The following is a 22,934-nucleotide window of genomic DNA, read 5'->3' on the forward strand; positions in this document are numbered from 1 at the left end:
TGTGGGGGTCCCTCTCCCGCGCTCGCGTCGGGGGCGAGGGGGGGGATTATATATATATATATATATATATATATATATATATATATTTTTTTTTTTATTTTTTTATTTTATTTTATTTTTTTTACCTCAACATCGGAAACTAGAAAAAAAAATATTGCAAATTTTTTTTGGATGAAATCAAAAGAAATCAAAAATTAGAGAACAGAAAAAGCTAGTTTAGGGATACACTTGAGACATCAAGCTCACCATAAGCGTGACATCTAATATAGTCATATACTTATAATTGATTGTTAGGTAGTTCTTTATTTATTATTATTGTTTATTAATAACATCTGTTGTTATTCATTTTAAATGTACTGCAGTTGTACTCCTAAAAAGACAAAAGGACATTTCATTTATTAAATCTACTTTTAAATTTTTGATTTTTTTAAACTTTTAGCTTCAATTGTTGTTTTTGAAAACTCACTTTCATTTTGAGCCACATCAACATCAATGCTTTTCTCAAAGTGCCAGAGACTAGAGGCAGGCCGGATTCGGATTTGGTCCCCAGGCCTTCAGTTTGACACATGTGGATTAAAAGATTCTAAATAGAGACAATAAATTCATTGGTTTGACAGTTTCTACTTGAGTAAAAAATAGCACTTACCAAAATTGACTTATATTTGAATTAGATCTTACTTTAAAAGTCACCAGATAAAACATTTTAGATCTTTATTTTAATACATTTATCGGAGTCCTGTTAAAATGACTTTGTTTGATTCCTTTTCTCTCTCTTTTTTTTTTTTTTGCATTTAAATTTACTCCTTTTGTGTGTAGATGTCACATCTGTGCTGTCATCTGGCCTGAACATCTTTTAAAGCTCTGACATAATATTAATTAGTGCCTACAAGTTCATTTAGTTTGAACATTGTTGTGTGTGTATACATGCACTTAAAACATGTTCTCACTCTTTAAACATTCATACCCTGTTAATTAAGCCTGCTAATCTTCCCCTGGCAGTAGCATCATGTACCTTGCTGATTGAATTAATTGTGAGAGGATGTTTCCGAAAGTAAACGCTTAATTTAATTATGATGGTATTTTATGCTTGGTTTGCTTCTGTGAGCCAAGAGAGATTGGTTTGGTGTGTTTTATCCATGCGGCGATGAGATGATTTGTGTCTGTGTGTGTTTGTGTATGTGCTCAGCCAGCCTCCTCCATGATCACTTCTTTTCTCCATCCCCAGCGTCTGGCAGAAAACTGGAAACACATCCGGTCGTCCAAGAGGACCATTATCCACATCCCTTCATTAGGTGGCATTTGTCGCCCGCCACACACACTTCAACACGCACACATTTGATCTAGAGGCAGTCATCCCCGATCTCGCCGCTCTGCTGTCCCCAGCCCGTGGCCCCGGTTCAGACACTCTGTCTCGTTCAAATGACTCTCTGCAGGAAAGCGCTCACTAGATGATGACAGTCCCTGTGCCAAGGAACCGAACAATTTAGTCTCAATCGCCATTTAATTTGCAGATTAAGCAAATGAAAAACCATTATGCTGAACGTGTACAAGAGGCGCAAAGGTCTTATTTTACTGCTGTGCACAAAAACGCCGCACGCATGTGACAAAAAAAATGAAAAAGACTGCTGTGCATTCGCAATAAACAAAGAGTACAAGCCATGATCAGTTCATGATCTAATTTCTTCACAGCACAAATTTAGACTGTAATCAGGCATGTGCATTGTAAATCATTGAGCGATTGTCTAAAATTATTAAGCCTAATTACTAGCAGATGGAATGCTTTATTTGCACTTGGGGTGGCTACAGAGAGTGCTGTGCGAGCAAGGATAATTAGAAAGTTGAACCCCATTGTTGTTAATTAGCATGAATCCAATCATTTAATTACCTTGATTCAGTTGAGGATTCCCTCTCACACAGGCTAAGATCCTGGCGGTGTCATTGGATGTAGTTTAGTGGTGGCTGGACATGGTGTAGAAGGACTCCCAGCACATGACAGGCTCTGCACCTGCTAGTTATTACGCTGAATTAATCATCGGATTGCTGTGCAGCCTGATTAGACTTTAATTCCCTTATCCCCAAGTCTAGTGACATGCACATCCCATCCAAAGCTAGCTGTACAGATCTGGAAGTTCGTAGTGTCAAAGTGAATTTAATAATTGCCTGACCTTATTCTAACAGGGTTCTCCCAGAGCTGGAGACTGAGCACCAGGAAATATGACATCCTCCAGAACATCCAAATCACCAGGCTGTGTGATATTAGAGGTAGAGACGTTTATTGAGAGCTCACTCACCTTGTTTAAATATTTAATTTGTAAAAACCCCCTTTTTTGATTCCAGATGAAAATGTGGAGGTGATCTACATATGCCCAATGCATCTGGGAGAAGACATCCTGCAGTATTACGACAATTTTCTGAGAAGGAATGGGGCTGACAGCAGCACCAACCAGGACTTGCCCTGCAACAAACGGTTTCTTATCCTAACACCCGAGGCTGTGGATCATTTCCCTGTAAGGTTGATCATTCTCACCTGTGTGTTTATATATGACTAATATGACAATGCATTTGCAATGGTCTAGCAAAAGTTGCTACAGCAGTATTAGACAGAAGTCCTTTGGAAAATTATTAAAAACTCTTGAACTTTTAAATTTTTGTCACTTTGCAACTCTAAACTTTAGTACTTTTGGTGTAATTTATGTGAATAACCAACATAAACTGGTGCATGAAAAGTAAAAAAAAAAGAAGAAATATAAATTTGAAAAGTCTTGCATGCATTTTCATTCAACTCCTCCCAAAAAAATCCAGAGTAACGAACTGATTTCAAAACTGCATTTATCTGTATTACTTTGAATGTCAGTGTAAATTCAGCTGTTCTATGAAGTCCTCCAGACATTTGTAAGAGAACATTAGTGGAAAAACAATATCATGAAGATCAAGAAACGTAGCAGTGAGGTCAGGGAGAACATTGTGGAGAAATCTAAAGCAGAGATAGCATTAAAAAAAAAAAAATATCCCAAACCTTTAACGTCTCACAGAAGTCTGTTCAAGCCGTCATCTGAAATTAGAGAGTATGGTACAACTGCAGATCTATCAAAAAATAGCCATCTATCTAAACTGACAAGTCAGATAAGGAGAGTGGTAATCAGAGAGGCAGCCAAGATACCCATTGTTGCTCTGGCGGAGCTGCATAGACATACATCATAGGTGAGATAATCCATTGAAAGGAAAGTCATTAGTTGTGGATTCCTCAATTGACCTTTTTTGGAAGAAGGGGATTACTGTTAATAAAAGATTTTAAAAAAGACCTGTTTATAGTTTGCCACAAGGCTACAAAAGCAGAGCTGTAGTTTCCAGAAGGACAATGACTCTGAAGAACGGAATAGTTTTAATCAAAGTACATTCATGCCTCAAATGTTAGACATAAATCTAGTTTAGAGTCAGAGGCAGACTTGAAAATGGATGCTTGCAGGCACTCTCCTTTCAACCTGCCAAATATCCAATTATGCCCTGCTTTGTGTCTGGTTTGTCGCACAAAATCCCATTAAATCCCAGTTATGCTAGAGCCGAAAACCTCGATGCTGCATTGAGGTTTTCGCCTCTAACATAACCAAAATAGGAAAAAGTTCAAGGTGTATATCCTGCATGCCACTGCACTCCACCACAGAGTGCTACAGTCATTTGCAGTTTGTGTAGTGTCCTCTAGGGGGTACTAGAGGTGGCTGTTACTATGCAGCTGTCCTGAGAGAGCAGCTGTTTAATGTTTTTCAGTGCATTTAAAATTAAACTTCTGTTTTATCTTTTGTAAACACACTAAAGTCGATTATGTTGAGCTTAATTAAAACATTTGTAATAGTCTATAGATGGTTTTCACGAAATAATTAAACTTCTGCTGCCTTTCTTGGACTGTTTCTCACCTAAACACTCCCCAAAAAAATAATTTTGCAACTCTAAAGTGTTTCGGCATTCAACTGTTCTTTCCAAAATGTTTTAGACCGAACACGCAACATGACGTAGCCTTCCTCATTTCTTTTTATTGATTTTCCCACTGTTTTGTTGTTAAACTGTGCCAGACGTGTTGCTGAGATGAATCACTCCTACCCGTGGCTGGCAGCGCATTCTGCTAGTGACAGAAGGGATAATTCCACGTGGATCAAATAAATACAGATGTGAAGTAATTAGTTGTATTCCCAAGGAGCTCGTTGGTAGCACACATTAAAGAAGTGAAGGATAGGCAAGGTTTTCCGCAGGCTGGTTTTATCAATCCAACCTGCTGAAATACATGAGAGGTCAAAACCCTGCTGGCTGTTTCAATAATAGACCTATTGAATGTACACAATGATAAATCAGGCTGAGGAACAACCCTTGGAAGATACCCTGATAGCAATTGACTGTAGCCTGTATCTCTCATTTCCTTTGCTTTAGACCCGCAACATGTGTCTGTCTACACTGCTGAAGTACAGTCCGGGCACCCTGAAGCAAATCAAACGACAAATACAGGGGAAGCAGGCCTATATAGTGGGTGGAGTTGGCCATGAGGATGACCTGGAAGTGGCTGATGAGCTGCGTGTGCCAATCTTGGGTCCAGAACCGGCTGTTTCACAACTCCACGGCACCAAGTCTGGAGGAAGAAGGATATTTTCTGAAGCAGGACTGGAAATACCCCCTGGAAAAGGAGATGTGTACGCACTTAACCAGGTATGGCACCAAAAGCACAGTTACAAGCCCCCATGTGCCCACTATCACAGACAAATAATAAAAAAAAAATATTTCTTTTGGTTTAGCTTTATGAAACACTGGCCGAACTTATTGCTCAAAATATTCACATTCAGCGCTGGCTCTTTAAGATCAACGTGCAGCGAGGAGGCCGTGATGCAGCATACTGTGACGTTTGCCACCTTGGGTGCTACAGCTGGGCCCTGCAGCGCTACCAGTATTTTGGTTCTGATCTGTGGCACTCAACATGGGTTCAGGTAAAAATGGTGCTCGCTTGGTTATGTCTGTATCTCCTTGCCATAAAATAACAGACCACTTACTGCTAATAATGCTGGTTAATGTTTATACCGTGTTTATGACCTTTGCATTTCTTCACACAAAAGAGAAATTGTTATATTTATAATTAAAATGGCCTCAAATCATAATTCAGTTCATTTTATTTATATTACTACAATTCACAACAAACATTCTCTCAAAGCACTCAGATACTCAGAACTACACAATCAGATCAAACCTTTACAATCTTGTTGTTTGATCATAGTTACATTATAGTGCAGTTAATATTAGTTTAAAATGGCAATTGGTGAAAAAGTTTTCTATTGTGGCTCTAAAAAGTGTACTTTGTTAAAGTACTTTTTTTCATCTTATCTTTATTGTGTACAAGATAAAGAAATTTCTTCTCAGAAATTTCTGAGAAGAAATTCCTTGGTGATGTAAAAAAAATTACATATCATGATAAATAATTTCAAAGTCTTATCTATAAATTATGTGACATTTATCTTGTACAATTAAACCACAAATACCAAAATATCATATAGTTAACAGACATTAGTGAGGAAAAGGGTTAGCAAATAAAAATATAAAACTGGACATTTGTAAAATTTATGAAAAGACAAGACTGAAACTGGTCACTAAAGCACTGAAGGCATGCAGTCTCCTTTATTATCTATCTTTGAACTTAGGAGTAGGAGTGAAACACAAAATTATTTTCTTCCTAATAAAAGCATCATATTTAATAGTTAATTAAATTTGATCAGTGTTGATTTTTGTCCTCTCATAATTTTTTTGTTTTGCAAAAACAAGAAATGATCAAAATTAATTAAACTGCGTGATCAAAAATATGTAATCACAGAATTTCCTAAAGATTTACAGTGAGTGTATCGACATATCCTAAAGGAATAAAATGCCTAGCCTGCTTAGAACTACTTTTAAATATATATCTTTAAACCTTATAATCGTTGTGCGTAGCAGATGCTTGATTTATTTATTCTATAAAGCTAAATTCTACAGCCATTGAATAGGTTTGAGCCATTTATATTACTAAAGCATTTGGTTTCAAAGTATGAATTCTGATATAATCATGGGCATATTTATATTTAAAACAAATAAAATGTACCTAATCGGTGCTAAACCATTTATTTACTTCAGATACAATCTGTACAGTTTCTGAGCCCCTGGCTCTTATTTCTCATATGCTTACAAAGTAGCCTTTGATTTTCTGTCATGTGTTAATTACCGTATTTTGCCATTTAACCGGGAGCTTTGTGCAAACTAATTACAGGGTAATGATTGTGGGCTTGGAGCACAACGATTTTACTTTTTATTCCATTTGAAAGAACAGCAGTCATCTCGAGTTTCTTATGGCTCACTCTGTTTCATTCCCATCAGCTTGTTCTTTGATTCACGGGGTAGGCATGGTGCAGGGCTGTAATTGTTGTGGCTTTGGTGCTGTTAATTATGGCAGAGAGGAGCTGAGCCACAGCCAAGGTCCATAATGGCGACTGAGACTGCATGGGGAAAGTAAATGGGGTTTCTTTCACCAGCTGGGGTCCCATGGAGACAGAAGAGTGCCGAGGCCCCCAGTGTAGGCCAGCAGCCTCGGGGCTTCTGGGCCATATGGACACAACACTTTAACTGGCCTTTATTCTACACCTTGCTCTTTTAATCAAAGCAAAGCCCACTTCCTGTGCCTCTTATTGCTTGATTTTTATAGTAATTCTTTTTGGTTGTTTTCTCTTAAAATGAATTGAAATGGACTGAAATGGTTACCTTTTATATATAGACTGCTGAGCACAACAGTTTGACTCTTAATGTTAAAAGATGAGTAAACAAAGTTGCTCATCAAATTGAAACAAATATTAAAAATACTGGAGAATTGTGTCTCAGAAGAAACAGGAGATCTATTTTTTTAGTATATTTTGGAAAGATTCTGCAGAAAATACTACAGAAATCTAAATGGAAAAAGGAAAATAGTCAATCTTTGTTAAATACTTACAAACATTTCAAGTATTTGGTTTAAAGAATTTCAAAGTTGTGGTAGTTTTATTATTTACCGAAATAGATCAGATCATGAATGAAGAATTGTAATTATCCATGATTTTTCTATCTTCCACTAAGTTGATTTAACAGTAAATTACAACTAATTAAATTGTAAGTCAATGATAATGCTTTTCTCTTTTAATAATTATAACAATATACATAAATAAAAAAATTAATAAATGGGGCATTGGAGAAGTAATTGGCCTCAGTATGTGTCCATATTTTTTTAATTAACAGCTGTGCTGAAAAGCTTTGTATGAAAAACCTTGATTTATATATATATATATATATATATATATATATATATATATATATATGTACCATGTGTTCCTTAGGAATATTACCAACAATTAGATCCCTTCTGGCTGAGTGAAACAAAGCCTTGAAGGGTACAAAAAGGAGGAGGAGCCATTACATCCACATCAATGAGAGCTTACATGGAGGTCTGAGGAAAAGCACGTGTGTTTCTCTAAATATTGTGAGGCCCGCAGCAGCTTCCAGCACAATGTTTGAGCCCATAGAAAGCCCCCCAGGCCTCTTTTAGCATTTACACAGAGAGAGGTTAAAGACATGTAGATCTTCAACCATGCAATGCCTGAAGGGGGCCATACACACACACTTAAGCGCTCACACAGCTTGCATATGGATCATTAGGCACAAGAGGGTAAAAATTACACCTAATAGCTTCAACAGATGGAGTATTTTTTCCATCATGCTGTGTACAAACAGATCTTGAGAAAAACCTTATTTAGGTTAAGTTTGTCAACGAAATGGGTCATTTGACAATCACTACCACTGGAGAGGTAGAGGGACATTTCATACAGTTGTTGTCTACTGTGCAGCCTCTTGTACCACGGAGAAGCTCGGATGTGTACCGATTTGTCTGAGCAGTTAATCTGAATTTGGGATTTGAAGAAAATGCATATCACTTCTTTTTCTTTCATTTCATAAATAATTCTTGTTCATAAAAATTCAACAACATGCGTAAAGCTGAAACTGCCTGAACATTGAATTTGTTATGGTTTGTTGTGGCTTTATATTAATGTTTTAATGGGACTAATGAGTTAGATATTCATTGACAATGTGTAACCTTTAAGAAGGTATTTTCATATAAGAATTATTGTCCACACCCTGCTTCCACTAAAAACAGACATAAAATAGCAATCAAAGGGGAGAACATCTTTTATTTCTGACCAGATTGCTCTGCTTTATGAGGACGCCAAGCCATTGCTGAATCCTATCACAGGGCAGTGTGCGTACTTTAAGTCCAAATAATTTATTGTGAAATACCCTTCTCTCTTTTTCCTTTCTGTCCTGCTGTTTCTGTGAACTGCACAGGCAAAGTCCCAGGGTGAGCTTGCTCTTCCGTTGAGAATGACAACCGTTCCCTTACACTTTTTGCCGCGCCATTGTGTGCTTTATGGTTTGTATAGGGAGAATCACTGTGTAGCATTTGACCTCGCCTCTTACAGTACTTGAATATGATGATGGCTGTTACATGACTGGAATTTCAACGGCATAATCTCTGGTCCCGTCTCCGGTGGAGCCAGACGCCATATACTCAAAAAAAAGTAATGCTCTGGAGAGCAGGAGGGGAGAACAAATATGTTATCAGCATTCACAAATTATCTTTCACTCAATTTTCACATATTCTATTTTTTTTTCTATTGGAAAATGTAATTCTCGTATAGCAGTACACATACAGTGCATTGAATTGTTTTGTGTTTTTTTCACATTACAGCTACAAACTTCAATGTATTTTGTTGGTAATTTATGTTACTGACCAACACCACACAAGAAAATAATACAAGATTGTGAAAGGTTGTTATAAAGAAAAATCTGAAAAGTATAGCCCACTTTTGTATTTAAACCAGTTTATTCTGATACCACTAAATAAAATCCAATACAGCTTGTAAAAGACTAAAATAATATGCAGGCAGATAAGATGTAAAACTGTAGAGCAGAGTTGACTTATTTAAAACTTTGTCTCAAACTTGTTCAGTCTTGAGCTCAATCCTTCAATCCATCGCCCAAAAGTGAAAATAAAATGACACAGCTGTAAATCTTCCAAGCTGTCCACCAGCTGGACTGACTGCATTGGTTAGGGGATCATTAACCAGAGATGCTTCTCTGATTAATGGTAAGTGGAGAAACTGCAGAGAGTCACATGTAAAGGTGGAAGAATTTATGGACATGATAACTTGTCGTCGTTTACTCCACCTCAGATCTGACCTTTTATGGAAGAGCCTCATCAAAGAAAGCCATTGCTGAAAAAGTCCCATTTAAAGTTTGTGACAAATTGACCTAATTTAAATCCAGCTGCAAATCCAACTGAGATTGGTCGCAAAACTTCAAAACTGATCGTTCCCACCCGATCTGTCTCAACCTAAGCTGGTGTGTAAAAGAAGCATGGGCAAAAAGTCAGTTTTTAGATCTGGAAAGCTTTTAATGACGCACCTGAAACGACGTACAGTTGTTACTGAAGAGAAAGGTGGTTCTACAATATATTTAAGCAGGTAGTTTAAATACAAGTAGATGCATCAACTTTTAGATTTTAATGTCTGGAATCTGTCATAAAAATCTTGGTTAAGATGTGTATTTGTAACACAATAAAATGTGAAAAAATTGTAAGGGTTTAGATATTTCCCAGGGAATTGTAGATTATTGTTCACAGAAGCATGTGTATAAAAGAGGCCCTCCAAACAGTCCATTAAACTGACTCGTACTGCAATCTGCCAGTTGTTGTTTTACATTATGAACATCAAACGACAGCGAAAGCTTTAGACAACATATTCCCATCCATTTAGCTGCACAGCTTTTTTGGAGACAATAGTGTACTTTAGTTTCTAAACTGTCTGAAGGACACCTAAAGCAAAAGCTGAAAATTAACAGCATAATTAAGTGGTGAAACCATAATGGCATTTCGTATTTACCGAAACAAGAGTGATATCGATCCCAGTCAGGCCCTGATTGATCCCCAGATAGATGGGGTTAGCTTAAGTATTCATCAGCCGCCCAGTGGAGAGAGTTGTTATTGAGGGCAGGTGGTTCGAGGCTGCGAGTTAAAGCTATTAGACTCCTGAGGCCTTCTGATAATAGGCTGTCACTCACAGATAGACACTCCTGCAGTATCCATCAGACACTCACACAGAAATTGAAGCAGCCTCTGAAGTCTAAAGAATAACTCACAATCACCGGAGTCATCTGGATAACAGGATGTAGCAGTTTTGTAGCCAACAGCCATAAGGCCTGACTGTCACAGTCTGTTGGAGTTTGAGTTCAGTTTGTTTATTTTGATTACTTTGTTGCATCTCGTGTTTCATTTATTTCTGTGGACTTGATTGCTAATGTTACTTTTACCTCAGTGTCTTAATTTCCTGACCTTAAACACCTGTTTTCCATATGCTCATTTACTCACCTGTGTTGCATCTAGTAATCAAGTTCTCAGGATATGTACTTCTTGGTTTCTGTCACACATATTTTACTATTACTCTCATGTCCTCTCAGTTCATTAAACATGATCCTTTTCGCCATTGTCCTGGCTCCACATTTGGGTCTTCACATCATGACTCTGAGCTCGGAGCAAAATTATGCAACTTAATTTTTTTTTTTTTTTTTTTTAGAACTCTGAGTTGAATTAATGGAAAACTACACACAAGTTCATTTCCAAGTATTTTTTTTTTTTAATTCGGTATGTGATGTTTATGCTTCAACATTCATTCTACAGGAAACTGTGATGATGAAATATTTAGAAGAGATCCCAGAATGGCTGATCTATTATACCATTCTGGCTAAATCTTCCCGTTTTCAAAGTTGGTCCGAGTTCCTGAAGATCTTCCTCAGGCAAGGTCAGACACCTATTGTCAAGCACTATATTATATTCACCCGCAACTTATGAAATCTATGCATTTCAATGAGCTTTTCTGTTTCCTGGGTGCCTTTATAAATGTGAAAACTGAATCATTTACATATCTCTTTTAGTAGTTATCAGAGTTCAAATGTTTCAAGTGACCTTTTGTGAAGTTATCAGTAATAAAAATGTTGAATTCTTTTGGCATTATGTCTTTGTGCGTGTAGCCATTTCTCAGCATTCATTCTGTTCAGGTGGAGTAGTGGAGGCGTACCCCCCTTCAGAGAACGTCACCTATGTGACTGTGGATATGCTCCTGGAGCCCAACGGTGAGGTGACCATTCTGTCCTGGGGAGACCAGCTGCACGGCTGCTGTCATCTAGACATTGTGGGATCCATTATTCCTAAGACCTCCGTTCACCTAGAGACCCTGCACTCTATCTGCATGCGTGTGGCTCACGCTTGCAAGCAGAACTATATCATAGGTTATGTGTCCGTTGGCCTGGCGACCTTTGTGGACCACAGCACCATGAAGCAGAAGGTGAGACTCACAAAGGTAAAGAGGAGGACTCAGGGTGTCATGATACATATGATCTGGTTTGTTACAACCCACATTGGGTGGAAAAGATCAATTTTTATCCACACAACCAGATAGGTGCCTCCAACATATACTGCTCCCTAGGGATCCAGTTAACAAGACGAGGTAAACTGTGGGCACAGGGACGAAATGTGTCACAAGGCCCTCTAATAAACTGTCAGGTCTTATTGTGTCAATACACTGATTCCACCGTTTAAAGCGTGCCCTTTAACCTTACGGTGCAGAGAAATTCAGAAGCTTTCCAACAGTAGGTCATTCTGAAGTGATTTAGTACGTTCACGGGGATAACCTGTCAAGTGTTTAACCCCTAGATGGTTACCTGCAGTGTTCTGCTGAAATAAATCACATTATTATACCAGCACACTGCTGAAGCCTCTTCTCATTTGTCAGGATTAAGTTTTGTTGAAATCTTCTTGATTCATGATATTTGAAATGGACTTCTTTATGATGGTTTAACCTCTGCTCCCAACATGTGGCAGCATTGACTATTATTGATCCGATCCTGCAAAATAAAATGCTTTGCTTTTCTTCGGCAGAAAAGCAAAGCATTTTCTGCACATTTCTGAAGCGGCAGAATGGAGAGGGGAAGCACAGAAACTATTTTAAACATGCTAAAAATGTGGAAAGAAAAAAAAAAAGATGAAATTCTCATGCCTTTATCAGCTCATCTGATAGAAATAAACCACTTGTCATCTGCTTGGCTAGTATCAATTGTTTTAAGTATACATACACATATATCTATCCATATATATAAACTGAATTGGATTAGCTTTGGGCATGGTTGCCACTAGAGGGTAGTGTGTTCTGGGTTAGAATATAACTGATAGAATAAAGTTTTTTGTTTTTTTTACTGTTTAATACAATTTTGTTATTATTTTTATTTTTTTTTCCATCTACTCAAGATTTGTAATTTGATTAAAAATATTTTGTATTATTGCAGTCATTTTTATTTATTATTCCTATTAGAAAAAAGAAATGTCTGAACTCGATTCAGATGTAACATAAGCTGCCCCCTTTCCTTTTTCAAGATGGCTGACAATCACCTTTTTTTATCTCTAATTTTGATCCAATTGTAAAGGATTTGAAGACAGCATAAATAACAAAACACCACATGCTTCCGTAGATGCAGGAACTTTAATGGCAAATTCTTGCCCGTCTCTTGACACACACAGACAAAGCTCAGACTAAGGGGAGCCACATGGGCAAATCTGTCTGGATTTAAACATCAATTTAGATTCAAACCTGTTGCTAAAAGCTGCCTACTTTATTTGATGGGAAGAAGTGGGTCACATATGTTTGCCCTTGCAGTCTCGGCGCACATTGTGGAGCAGCGGGGCCACAGCTGCAGCATTGGGCTTTTTAATGAAAATGCAAGGCAATAGAAAACAGGTACAATCCAGGCTTACATTTCCCGCGGCTTTGTTAAGAGCGACAATGGGACGCGGGAGTATGAGTTTTAGGGAGTTGAGTGAATGGCTTGTTGTGTGTCCATCATGCAGGGCCAGGTAACAGTCTGATTCAAACATGCATCAAACCAAGTTGTAACTTCTATGCCTCCTGCACTAAGGGAACCGGATAAACATTGGCAGTTTTTTATCCTGCTGTGGGAGGAAGTGTAGTTTTTATGTAAAATTTGAGTAAAAATTGAAATTTCAGTGACAATCTCACGTTTTTAGTTTATACAAAACTATAAAAGTTAATTTAAAAACCCTTTGTGCTTAAATTTACATAGGATTCTGTCATTTTGTTTAGTATATTTAAAAAAAGATGAATATATTTATAATTATTTTTGCATTCATTTTTGCATTAGTTTTTATTTATCTTTTGTATCTGCAACTTATTCTTTTGAGAAAATCAACCAAATTATTATTTTCATCACAAAAATTACCAGCAGTAATTTTGCTTGCAGGGAAACCTTTTGAATAGTTTATAAATAAAAATACCACACTAAACCTAACTACATTTCTCAAATGAAACAAAGTTTTTATTATTGGTCATTGAGAGCAATATATATTTTACTTCTTAGTTCATCTTTATAAAAATGCAATCATACCACATTGATAAATTGTTAACTTTTGTTAAATCATTCATGAAATACAATTTGACTGTTCCATTTTTTTTCTACAAAAATTCAAGAATAAGAAAATGGAAACTTTTACATATGTTTGCATTCTGGCAGAGAGAAACTCGGTCTACTGTAGGCTCAAACTTGCTGCAATTTGCATCCGGTGGCAGGAGCGCTTGCTTTGACAAATAGGAACAGCTAAAAGAGGCAGCCGGCTGCCACTTAGTTATTAACAACTCCTTCACTGGTGATTTATTTGCCACTTTTGAAGAAAGGGCATAGCTATTAGGTTATTATCTGCAAAATTAGCCCAGTTTAAGTAGAAGGCTATGTCCATACCTGACCCCTTAATATACTTATAATGATGCCATTTACCATACATATCTGAACTTTGGTTCTCATCAGACCTGAGCCAGGCAAAGCGCCCAGGGCAGACTCAATCCACATATGAAGAAAAATCTCTATGTTTGCTTGTGTCATCATATCACTGCATTACCTAAACATGTTAGACACACAGAGATACATAACTGGTCTTTTTTTTTTCTTTCTTTCTCTCAGTGTGATTAACAATCATTTATTGAAATACTCTCTGCTTTCTCCTTCCTTAACTTGTAGTTCATAATGTTTTTTTGTTTGTTTTTTTGACAGATATGGGGAATTGATCTGGACATTGGATTCAGTGACCATCTTGCCATGACCCAGATGCTACTAATGGCGACTGGAGGAACGCTCAACTGGCGCACAGGCTGTTTTGAAGTGCCAGTCAAAGAGAAATGTTCTGAACAGGAGGGTGCAGCAAAGGTATGACAATTTTAATTACTAAAATGTATATTTTGTGTATTTTAAAAAAATATTTTTTCTAAGTAATAAAAAAGCCCTTATTTTTAATTAGTCTGAGTCTTAAGCAAGCATTTGCAAGAAATCTGTGTGTGTGTGTGTGTGTGTGTGTGTTTTGTAAAATCTTTGCTTTTAGAAAGCACACCTAAAAACTGTAACTACACACTGAAGTGAATGAGTGTTTAGGTGCCGAATTCATTATCATTTTGATAGATGAGCCTAAATAATCAACACATTAATAATTCATACCATTTTCATTATGCATGCTTGAACACTTCATCAACCTGGTGCCAGGACTTAAACAATGGAGTTCTTTTATTAGCAGTATGCCTCAGTTTACGCTTGTTAATCTGCGACTTGTATTATTTTATCAAACATTCATTTAGCTGGTGGCCTGGTGCTTCACTGCAGCAGTTGAGCCACTGCTGTTGTTAATGGCTTCAATAGTGGCCATCATTAGGGACCTGCATATTACAAACACAATTAAGTCCCTGTTGGACACTTTTATTGTTGGGTAAGGGCCCTGCCTTTGACAAGTGCAAACACACAGCCTTCACAGCGAGTTATGGGCTCTATCTCCTGAGCTCCTCAAGGCTCAGGCCTGCTCTCTTTGTCTCCCATAGGTGGCTGAGAACGGGCAACATTTTTTCCTCCTAAGACCTGACATTTTTAAGTAATCAGCCTCTATAGTGTTACTTATGATTAGGATTCTTCTATTATAGTAATATGTTTTGTGTTTATGGAGCCCAGTTGTGCTTCTCTTTTCCTGAAACTGCATGGTCTTTGCTTGGAGTGTTACACTGTGTAATAGCTAGGCTAATGCATTCGATCTAACTGTCGCATCCTTTAGTTAATTAAGAAAGGACCAAAAGTTTACTTCATCTGCTGTTTAGTCATCAGGTTTATCGATCATAAACAGAAACTTAGCGGTGACCCAAGGGATTAAAAACCTTTAACTTTGTGATAATACACAAATGAAAACCTTTTTAAACATAATCCCTTAATATAGAATAATAGAATTGTTTGTAAGTCGAGGCTTAGCGCTAACCTTCATTAAAACTCACTCCATTTTCCTGCTAATGTTTGTCCCTTTATTAACAAATCCTTAGTAAGAAACATAGCTATTTAGCTGTGTGTAAAATTAGTATATCATGTTATCACCAAATGTGCACATTCAATTTTAATATGACATACAGCACCAGATATGATATGACAAACAAAGTAGACCAAAACATTTCACTTGTGTTGTTGTCTTTTTCTTTCACAGCGTCTGGTGGACAGTCGCTATGCAGTCGTTGGGATCCGTTTGTTTCATTCCAACCTTTCCATGTTGTACCACAGTATATTCTTAAATATATGCAAATGGAATTGCATTGAGTTTAACAAGAAGGTAAGAATCACATTTTTTTTTTTTTACTTTTTTTGAAGAAACTATTTGCAAGTTACAGTGAAACATTTTGATAATATATTAGCATATTTCCACTGCATTAGTTGTTAGCTTCAAATGTTTTTGAACATTTTTAACTCAACAACTACAGTTTTTCAGCTACATCACAGAACAAATGCATAAGTAAACATGTAAGTTAGACCTTGTTTGGTGTGCAGTTGAGGTTAAGATTATGCTAATGCTACTATCATAGTTGAAAAACAGACAAATTTGTTTTAATCGGTATTCAAAAGTCAGATTTATCAGTTGCAAACACAACAAAATCAGCTAGAAAGCAACCCTGAAGTTGAAATTCTGACCTGGAAAGGTTTCTTACTGAGCCTGAAGTCAAAATAAATTTTTGGCTGCTCTGCATGTAAAGCGTAATGAATGCTGAAGTAAAAAAACAAAAAAACAAAAACATGAAAATGTTCTACTTCCAATGTTTCAATCTGATTCTAAAAGCGAAACCAAAATAACATTTCAACCTTTGTAAGTGAACCTTTAGCTACAATATTTGTATGCAACAAATTATAAGAAATATTAAATATTTTATGTATATGTTCCTAATGGTACTTAACTTGCTCATTGATCACTCTACTTAATCCTGTAATACTGTGAGAATAAACTGAAGGAAAAAATAATCATTGTTGTGTCTTGGATCTACTTTTAATATTAAATTTGTGAAATTCCACTTCAGGAAAATCAAGGCACTGTTTTTGCTCTCTATGACAGCTATGATCGATGCACCATTGGGATGATGTGAGTATTTTTTCTTGCGTCGGTTTTGTATATTATGTCAAGAATAAAATAAATGTGAGCTCTTTAAAACTGAGTGGTGGAAAACCTTGAGAAACCATAGAGAAACATGTTGGCAAATCCTTGAAATTTTTCAAGGAAAGTTGCCTCATTCCTTCATTGGCAATAATAAATTCCACCTAATATCTCATTTTAAAGAGGATAATTCAGTTTTTTGAAGTAAGGTTCTGCTGCATTCTTGCAGTAGATTACCCTCTTGGCATCCTCAGTTTGAATGAAACGATGGTTGGATTTTCAGCCAAATGCTCATCAGATTGGTTGTAACACAGAATTGCCCAAAACTGGCATATCCAGCCAGAGTAATTATCTATTCAAAACACAAAGCTGTTTAAAATATATTTCAGTCAAAACCTCTTGACTGAAGACCACTTTAAAAAGATTCAAGTATTCCTTGAGCACCAAACATTTTCAGATTAAGACAAATAGAAGTGTTCATTAAAAGGGACCGGTTGTTTCTCTGACCTTTCTCGACCGCCCAGTGAATCTTGGTATTTAATTTGCCGCTGTTCTCTTTATAGAAGCAAGCATAGGTTCAGAACTTATAATTTCACTTCATTAGAACAGCAAAGCACTGAAGAATATTAAAAGGGCGATTAGTTTGCCAAGACCCAACGTAAAAACAATTCTTCACAGGATTAAGATGCCACCTCTGGTTTTGTAAATATCAGAAACTCCACAGGTTGTTAAGCAGAGGGTTATTCAACATATTTATCACAGAAATCCGTTAGCTTGCACAGCGCTGGAACAGTTAAATCAAGCTGTGCTCATCCCCCTATAGACCGAAGATGCTATCTGCTGAAAGTTTCATTTACCCACAACCATCAAATGAACAAGGTGATTGTTTCTTAGCAGGCAACAAGGGGATCATTAGTAAACTCGTTTGTTTGGAATGTTGTTATTAGAGCGGTCTCGGAGGATCTCCAGGGAGCTCTGGTGACCTTTGCTCAGAATTTGTCAGTCATTCATCAGGAAATATTGTCCTCTAAAAAGGAAGAAGAAACCAATTTCGAGGTACTGTGTTAACGACTTAACGATTTCCCCTCATCCATGTCATAAAACCTTCATAATCTTTTATAGCTTGTCAGTTGGAATGTGTCTGTTTAATAAAGTGCAAATAATTAATATTCATAAAGTTTGTAATTAGAACAACACTACAGATGCATTTTTGTCGGTAGGATCATGCTTATCAAAGAAATATGTCTTGCTCTTTACATTTTCTTTTACTTTGTTTCTATGTAGGCAGTGATCACAAACATAGAGGACATGCTGGAGGTGATCATTCAGAACAAAAACCAACTGAAGGATTAACTTGCTGCTTGGACACGAGCTTCACCATTGAACCCCAGAGATATGTACAGGCTGATTAAATGTAAATTTCTAAATAAACATCTTAATATTCTGTCATGAATCTGCTGAATGTTAGTTTTCTGTCAGCTACCTTGACGTACTTTAGAAAAGAAATGCATAAACATTTTCTATTAAAAACTGAATATATTTTCTTATATGCAGTGGCATCCCAAAGTGTATGCACATCTGTTAAAATGAGATAAGAATGAAACTAACGTGAGCTCCTGTCATCTGAGTTATGGTGAATAAATGTCCAATTTTCAGTGGAAAATGTAAATTGATTTATTGTGATGTTTCTTTACACATAAAAAACAATTTAACAGAGGCAGGTAGACTTTTGAAAGCTGCTGTACAATACTTTCTTTGAACCTTCAGATTACAACGTGAATGCGTTCTTAGAGTAGATACACCTGATAATAGATGATAATGAACAGCGAGGGTAGCTTGATAGACAGATAATGATATTTAGTATCTTTTCTCTACACCGTTTAAGAAAGAACAGATTACTTTGGTTATTGAGCGAAAAAGTGATTGGTGCGGTCTGCAATGCTATCCTCAAAGGACATTTTCCGTAAGTAGACAATTAAAAATAAGTTACAAAACTGTTGTGAACCGTGAAGATATGTTATTTTTATTTTATTTTTTTCCTTTTTATTACTGAGTATGAACAAGATATTCTAACTTACTGCTAATTTACTGACTTCCTTAATGTTTCTCATTTTAAATGGTAATTGTTTTTGGAGCATTTCCTTGTATAAAATGCAAATAAATATGTCAGACAGTTTGTGACATAATTATGTTTTTATTCAAGTTTCTTTTTATTGAAAAGCTGGAGCTGAAAGTTAAAAAGAGCTTACACCTAAATTGCACAGCTTCCTTTCTCTACCTGTATTACCAGGGGCAGAGAGTTTGCTGACCTATAAACAAACCTATGTTGCAAAACTGATAACTATCAGCTCAACTGAAATTTGTTGCTGTCCACATGGACAAGTGGGCAACTGGTCAAGAAAAGCACATATGACGAGACGTACATTAGGACAGTTTATGGTGAAACTTTTAATCCAAAGAACATATGACCAGCTTTTAAGCATGTGATCATCAAGCTCACCTCAAATGGTTGGATGTTGAACACAATTTTGTGTTCCAAAAGGATGATAATCCCAAACACAAGTCCAAACTGCTTTTTAAAATGAAAATAGCAGGTAAATTTTATAGAAGGTCAATATTAAAATTGTGGAGTGGTCGCAAACTCAATTGTGTTGAAAGCCTATGGATCACATTATGGTTTGTATGTAAACTCATACAGAAAACTCCAGAAATATTTCAATTCCTGAAACATAATTAACTTTTATTTGTAACTACCTTTTTATTCTTACTCTTTCACTGATTGTAGCCGTGTAGATAATGTCATAAAACACCTTAAAATCTGGCAGGACATAAATAACTTCCGTGCACGTTCATGACGCTCCGAACGAGAACTATATTTACCGCGCCGTGTTTCCGACCGGATAGATTTGAAAGAAGTACCAGGTCAGATTTAAAGTCGCTATTTAAGCTCGGATGAAGAGGCGGAATATGACCTAAATATCTCCTAATCACTGATCTTAGGTGCAAATGATGCAAATAATGCTGGCTCACCATGCGGCTCTTTGTGACAGGATGTTTTTAAACCTTAATGTCTTGGAACTTTGACCACCGGAGTTGAGCTTGTTAGCAAAGTTCAGCTAAGCTCCAGGAGTCAGGATCTGCCATGGTGAGCGAGCAGTCTCAAACGTTCCGTTTGCTCTGAGTAACGTTACACCTGTCACTAGTATTTCAGACTATATGCTACTGAGAATCAGGACATCTTCAGTCCGTTCTTATTTTAAATCTAAAATACTTTAAGACAATTTAGCTTGTGTTTTATATTCATTGTGTATTCTTTAAGTTATGGTTTGTGATTTGAGAAAGCGTTAATTTATAACGAGGTCAGTTTTAAAGCTTTTTTAACTTAACACCTTAGAATGAGCTCATTAAAATGGGGAAAATAAACTAACCGGATAAAAACGGTTTATGATTTGGGAAATCTGTAAAGTCTGTGTTTTGGGGGTCTTTTCAAAGCTTTAAACTCACCTTTTCGAATTTTAACTAATTAAATGTTCAACAAATCATAAAGTATGTTTTGTAAGCTTTGCAATTTATCAAAGTGATACTGTACGAGTTTGAATTGTCTAGGTGTTGTAGTTTTCAACACTTATATGGGCCGAAGTGAACCTATGCAGGTGGTTGACCTATTTCAAATGTTCCTAAATTAAATAAAGTTTTATCAAAACGCAGTGTATTTTGTATTATAAATAATTAGTTCAGAGTACTCCAGTTGCAGTTTTGACATTTCCAGATATTTTAAATATCACAGAGTCCATAAATGTAGTGAACTATCCCTTTAGAGATAAATGTTGAGTAGAAATCTGCAGATTGGATGCTAACCGTAGCTTTTTAAAAGCTAAGATGACTCCTTGTTCTTATTACAGAAGTCATGAAGGAGTTTTTGCGGAAGATACACAGCATCTTTTTGCACATCGCTCTGTTTCCGAGCAGATTTGGTAAAACGGCTCCACAACCAGCAGCTTCAGAGGTTTTGACCTGCCACCTGCAGCAGCGCAGACTCCCACCCTGGACTTCGTTCTGCGTGCGCTACAGCTCCATCCACAACGACCAGTTTGGCTTGTCCAACTTCAACTGGAGAGTTCAGGGATCCAATTACCACATATTGCGAACCGGCTGCTTCCCTTTTGTGAAATATCATTGCACCAAAGCACCTCCACAGAACCTGGACTTTGAAGACAAGTTTTTTACTATGCTGAAAGTTATTAATCTAGGTCAGTATTTTCAGAGTCGGTTACAAACAAAGCAGTTCCTTTATGTAAAAGTCTAAAGGTATATTTGATTTCATTATTTTAGTCTAAAAAAGGAAAAGTGCCTGAAGATTCCTTATTTCAGTATCTAAAATAGTAAAAATCTAACATGTTACAAATACCTAAGATTAATTTCTTCTTACATCAATTACGTAGCTTGTCTTCTTTGTTATTGCCACAACTTCAGTTGTTTTTTGTTTTTTTTTTTCCAAACCCATTGCTAGTTTTCATTTATAAAATGCTAGGCAATCACAGATCAATTCCAAACAAAAGAAAATCTGGGTATAGAATTTTGAAATGGAAAACTTGCAGGACCTCTGTTGTAATGATTTGTATGCAAGATGAAAACTTCAGACTGAAAATAATAGACATGTCTCAATGTTGCAGGTATCCCTTGTTTGGCCTATGGCGTTGGCTGCTGGATGGTGATAGGAGCTGCAGAAACAGTGCAGACGAGTGTTGGACCCGTCACCGTCTATTTTGCCTACAAAGAACAAGAAGGTGCACAGTACTAAAAGTGGACACTGCTTTACTGTTTTAAACACTAATGTCTACCAAACTGCTGGATTTACTCCTTCTGGTAATGTTCCGCTGTTCCTGGAAGTGACATCACTCTGTCTGGCTCAAAGTACATAAAGTAACTGAAATGATTATTAATTGTTTATCTGTGCGCCTTCTTATTTTTTTTTCTTACTAAGCTGAAGGTATTTGACAAGAGCATGTGAAAAAAAAAATTCTTGATCTGGTAAATCTGTACACCAAAAGCTGTAGTTGCAGTGAAAGATGGTTCCACAAAGTAGAACTGAACACATGCGCACACTACACTTCACAGATTTTTATTTGTAAAAGAAAAAAAAAGTTACATTTCTCCCACTTCACAATTCTTCACTAGTTTGTGGTGTTTTATTACATAAAATGCTCCCCAAACTGTGAAAAAATTAAGGAGTTACTTCAGTACTTCCCTGTAAAACTGACTAAAAGTCAGTTGAAGTAATGTTTATTTATTGCCAAAGCATACTAACTTTATAAGGAACAAAGTATACACGGAAACATAGATGTGGTTTGAAATCATGGGTTTCCTGTGATTTGTATAGAAAGAAATTATTTTTTAAGTCGCCTCTCTAAAATATGTAAATAAAACAGAAAATGTTTCAGTTAGTGCTTAGTCATATAGCCATTGTCTATATGATGATGTGTTGTATTTTGCTTAAAAAAAAAAAAAAAAACAAGAATCCCTAAAGCCCAGAACATTTATTTAATGTTGAATTAGTGGTCATCCTGCACACAACAGATAGTCAATAGTGTTAGAGAAAAATCAGTGACAGGACAGCTCTGATAAAATAGGTTTTAATTACCAAAATGTGTCCTTTGTCGGGGGGCCGTGTACATCCCTTCCTTCGGGCCTTCACTGGCCTTTGATTTCTGGTAATGTGCTTTGCTGACAGCGCAGGCTTAGCTGCTCTTCAGACTCCTGCGCCCTCTGAGAGGCAGGCTGACAAACTGCCGTATTGATTTCTCCCCTCAGCGTCTCCTGTTCCTAGCGTTTATCAGCGACCTCAATTTTCAGGCCTTGGCCTCTTCATTTTTAACGCAATAAAAATGAACGAATAATTTCTTGTTGTACATGGAAATCAATGCACCTTTTGACCTCTGTGCACACGAAGGCTGCGACATGTCAAGCCATTCGTCCTGTTCTCAACCTGTTTTATGAAAGTTGCTCATCATGCGTTTATTTTTGTTTTTTCTTAACCAAACTGGAACCAGTACCGCCTCCAGAACAAGCAGGTAGTGATATTAGAAAACATCTTGTTTAACAAGGAGACAAAATGTGTGCAATAATTTTAATGGAAGCTCATATACACTGAAAAAAAAAAAAAAAAAAATGTTAAATGTTTTAAGGTGGTAATGTAACCTTGGTTGTATGCAAATTTTTTAGAATCTCATGGAGTATGCATGCACAAAATCCTCTTCAACAGCAGGAAGACACCAGACTATCACTTTAATCAAACTAATTGCCCTGAACAAGGAACATTTAGACACACTTACAGAAATCTGATCCTTGGTATCAG

At 36.6% G+C, this 22,934-nt stretch overlaps 2 protein-coding genes and 1 long non-coding RNA gene across 7 annotated transcripts in view; 2 read left to right on the plus strand and 1 right to left on the minus strand.

Moving 5' to 3' along the window:
* Positions 1-2,170, minus strand: part of LOC106962647 (uncharacterized) — a 19,772-nt gene extending 17,602 nt beyond the window's left edge. The window contains exon 1 of the long non-coding RNA XR_001428023.1: positions 1,886-2,170. This is a non-coding gene — a long non-coding RNA (uncharacterized LOC106962647). The remainder of the gene's footprint in view (positions 1-1,885) is intronic.
* Positions 1-18,244, plus strand: part of iqch (IQ motif containing H) — a 37,543-nt gene extending 19,299 nt beyond the window's left edge. The window contains exons 9-20 of one of the 3 annotated variants that reach the window (XM_015057187.1): positions 1,226-1,292; positions 2,179-2,262; positions 2,338-2,507; positions 4,420-4,692; positions 4,842-4,967; positions 10,757-10,877; positions 11,134-11,420; positions 14,191-14,343; positions 15,647-15,769; positions 16,506-16,567; positions 17,527-17,635; positions 17,864-18,244. In XM_015057187.1, coding sequence (XP_014912673.1) covers positions 1,226-1,292; positions 2,179-2,262; positions 2,338-2,507; positions 4,420-4,692; positions 4,842-4,967; positions 10,757-10,877; positions 11,134-11,420; positions 14,191-14,343; positions 15,647-15,769; positions 16,506-16,567; positions 17,527-17,635; positions 17,864-17,932 — 1,644 coding nt within the window. In that variant the 3' untranslated portion in view covers positions 17,933-18,244. Of the gene's footprint in view, positions 1-1,225; positions 1,293-2,178; positions 2,263-2,337; positions 2,508-4,419; positions 4,693-4,778; positions 4,968-10,756; positions 10,878-11,133; positions 11,421-14,190; positions 14,344-15,646; positions 15,770-16,505; positions 16,572-17,526; positions 17,636-17,863 lie in introns of all 3 variants that reach the window. The other 2 variants (XM_015057186.1, XM_015057188.1) reach the window with 2 other exon arrangements.
* Positions 18,245-18,461: 217 nt separating this feature from the next.
* cunh15orf61 (chromosome unknown C15orf61 homolog) lies at positions 18,462-21,522 on the plus strand. 3 transcript variants are annotated; one of them, XM_015057189.1, is made up of 3 exons: positions 18,462-18,542; positions 20,482-20,829; positions 21,253-21,522. In XM_015057189.1, exons 1-3 carry the CDS (start codon positions 18,518-18,520, stop codon positions 21,378-21,380), a joined length of 501 nt encoding a protein of 166 aa, XP_014912675.1. In that variant the 5' UTR covers positions 18,462-18,517; the 3' UTR covers positions 21,381-21,522. The 3 variants fall into 3 exon arrangements, with proteins under 3 accessions (XP_014912675.1, XP_014912677.1, XP_014912676.1); XM_015057191.1 differs by lacking the exon at positions 18,462-18,542 and adding an exon at positions 19,447-19,579; XM_015057190.1 differs by lacking the exon at positions 18,462-18,542 and adding an exon at positions 19,451-19,724.
* Positions 21,523-22,934: the final 1,412 nt, after the last annotated feature.

Source organism: Poecilia latipinna, unplaced genomic scaffold, assembly GCF_001443285.1.
Source record: "Poecilia latipinna isolate Pla-1442-1.1 unplaced genomic scaffold, P_latipinna-1.0 Scaffold1442, whole genome shotgun sequence".
NCBI lineage: Eukaryota > Metazoa > Chordata > Actinopteri > Cyprinodontiformes > Poeciliidae > Poecilia > Poecilia latipinna.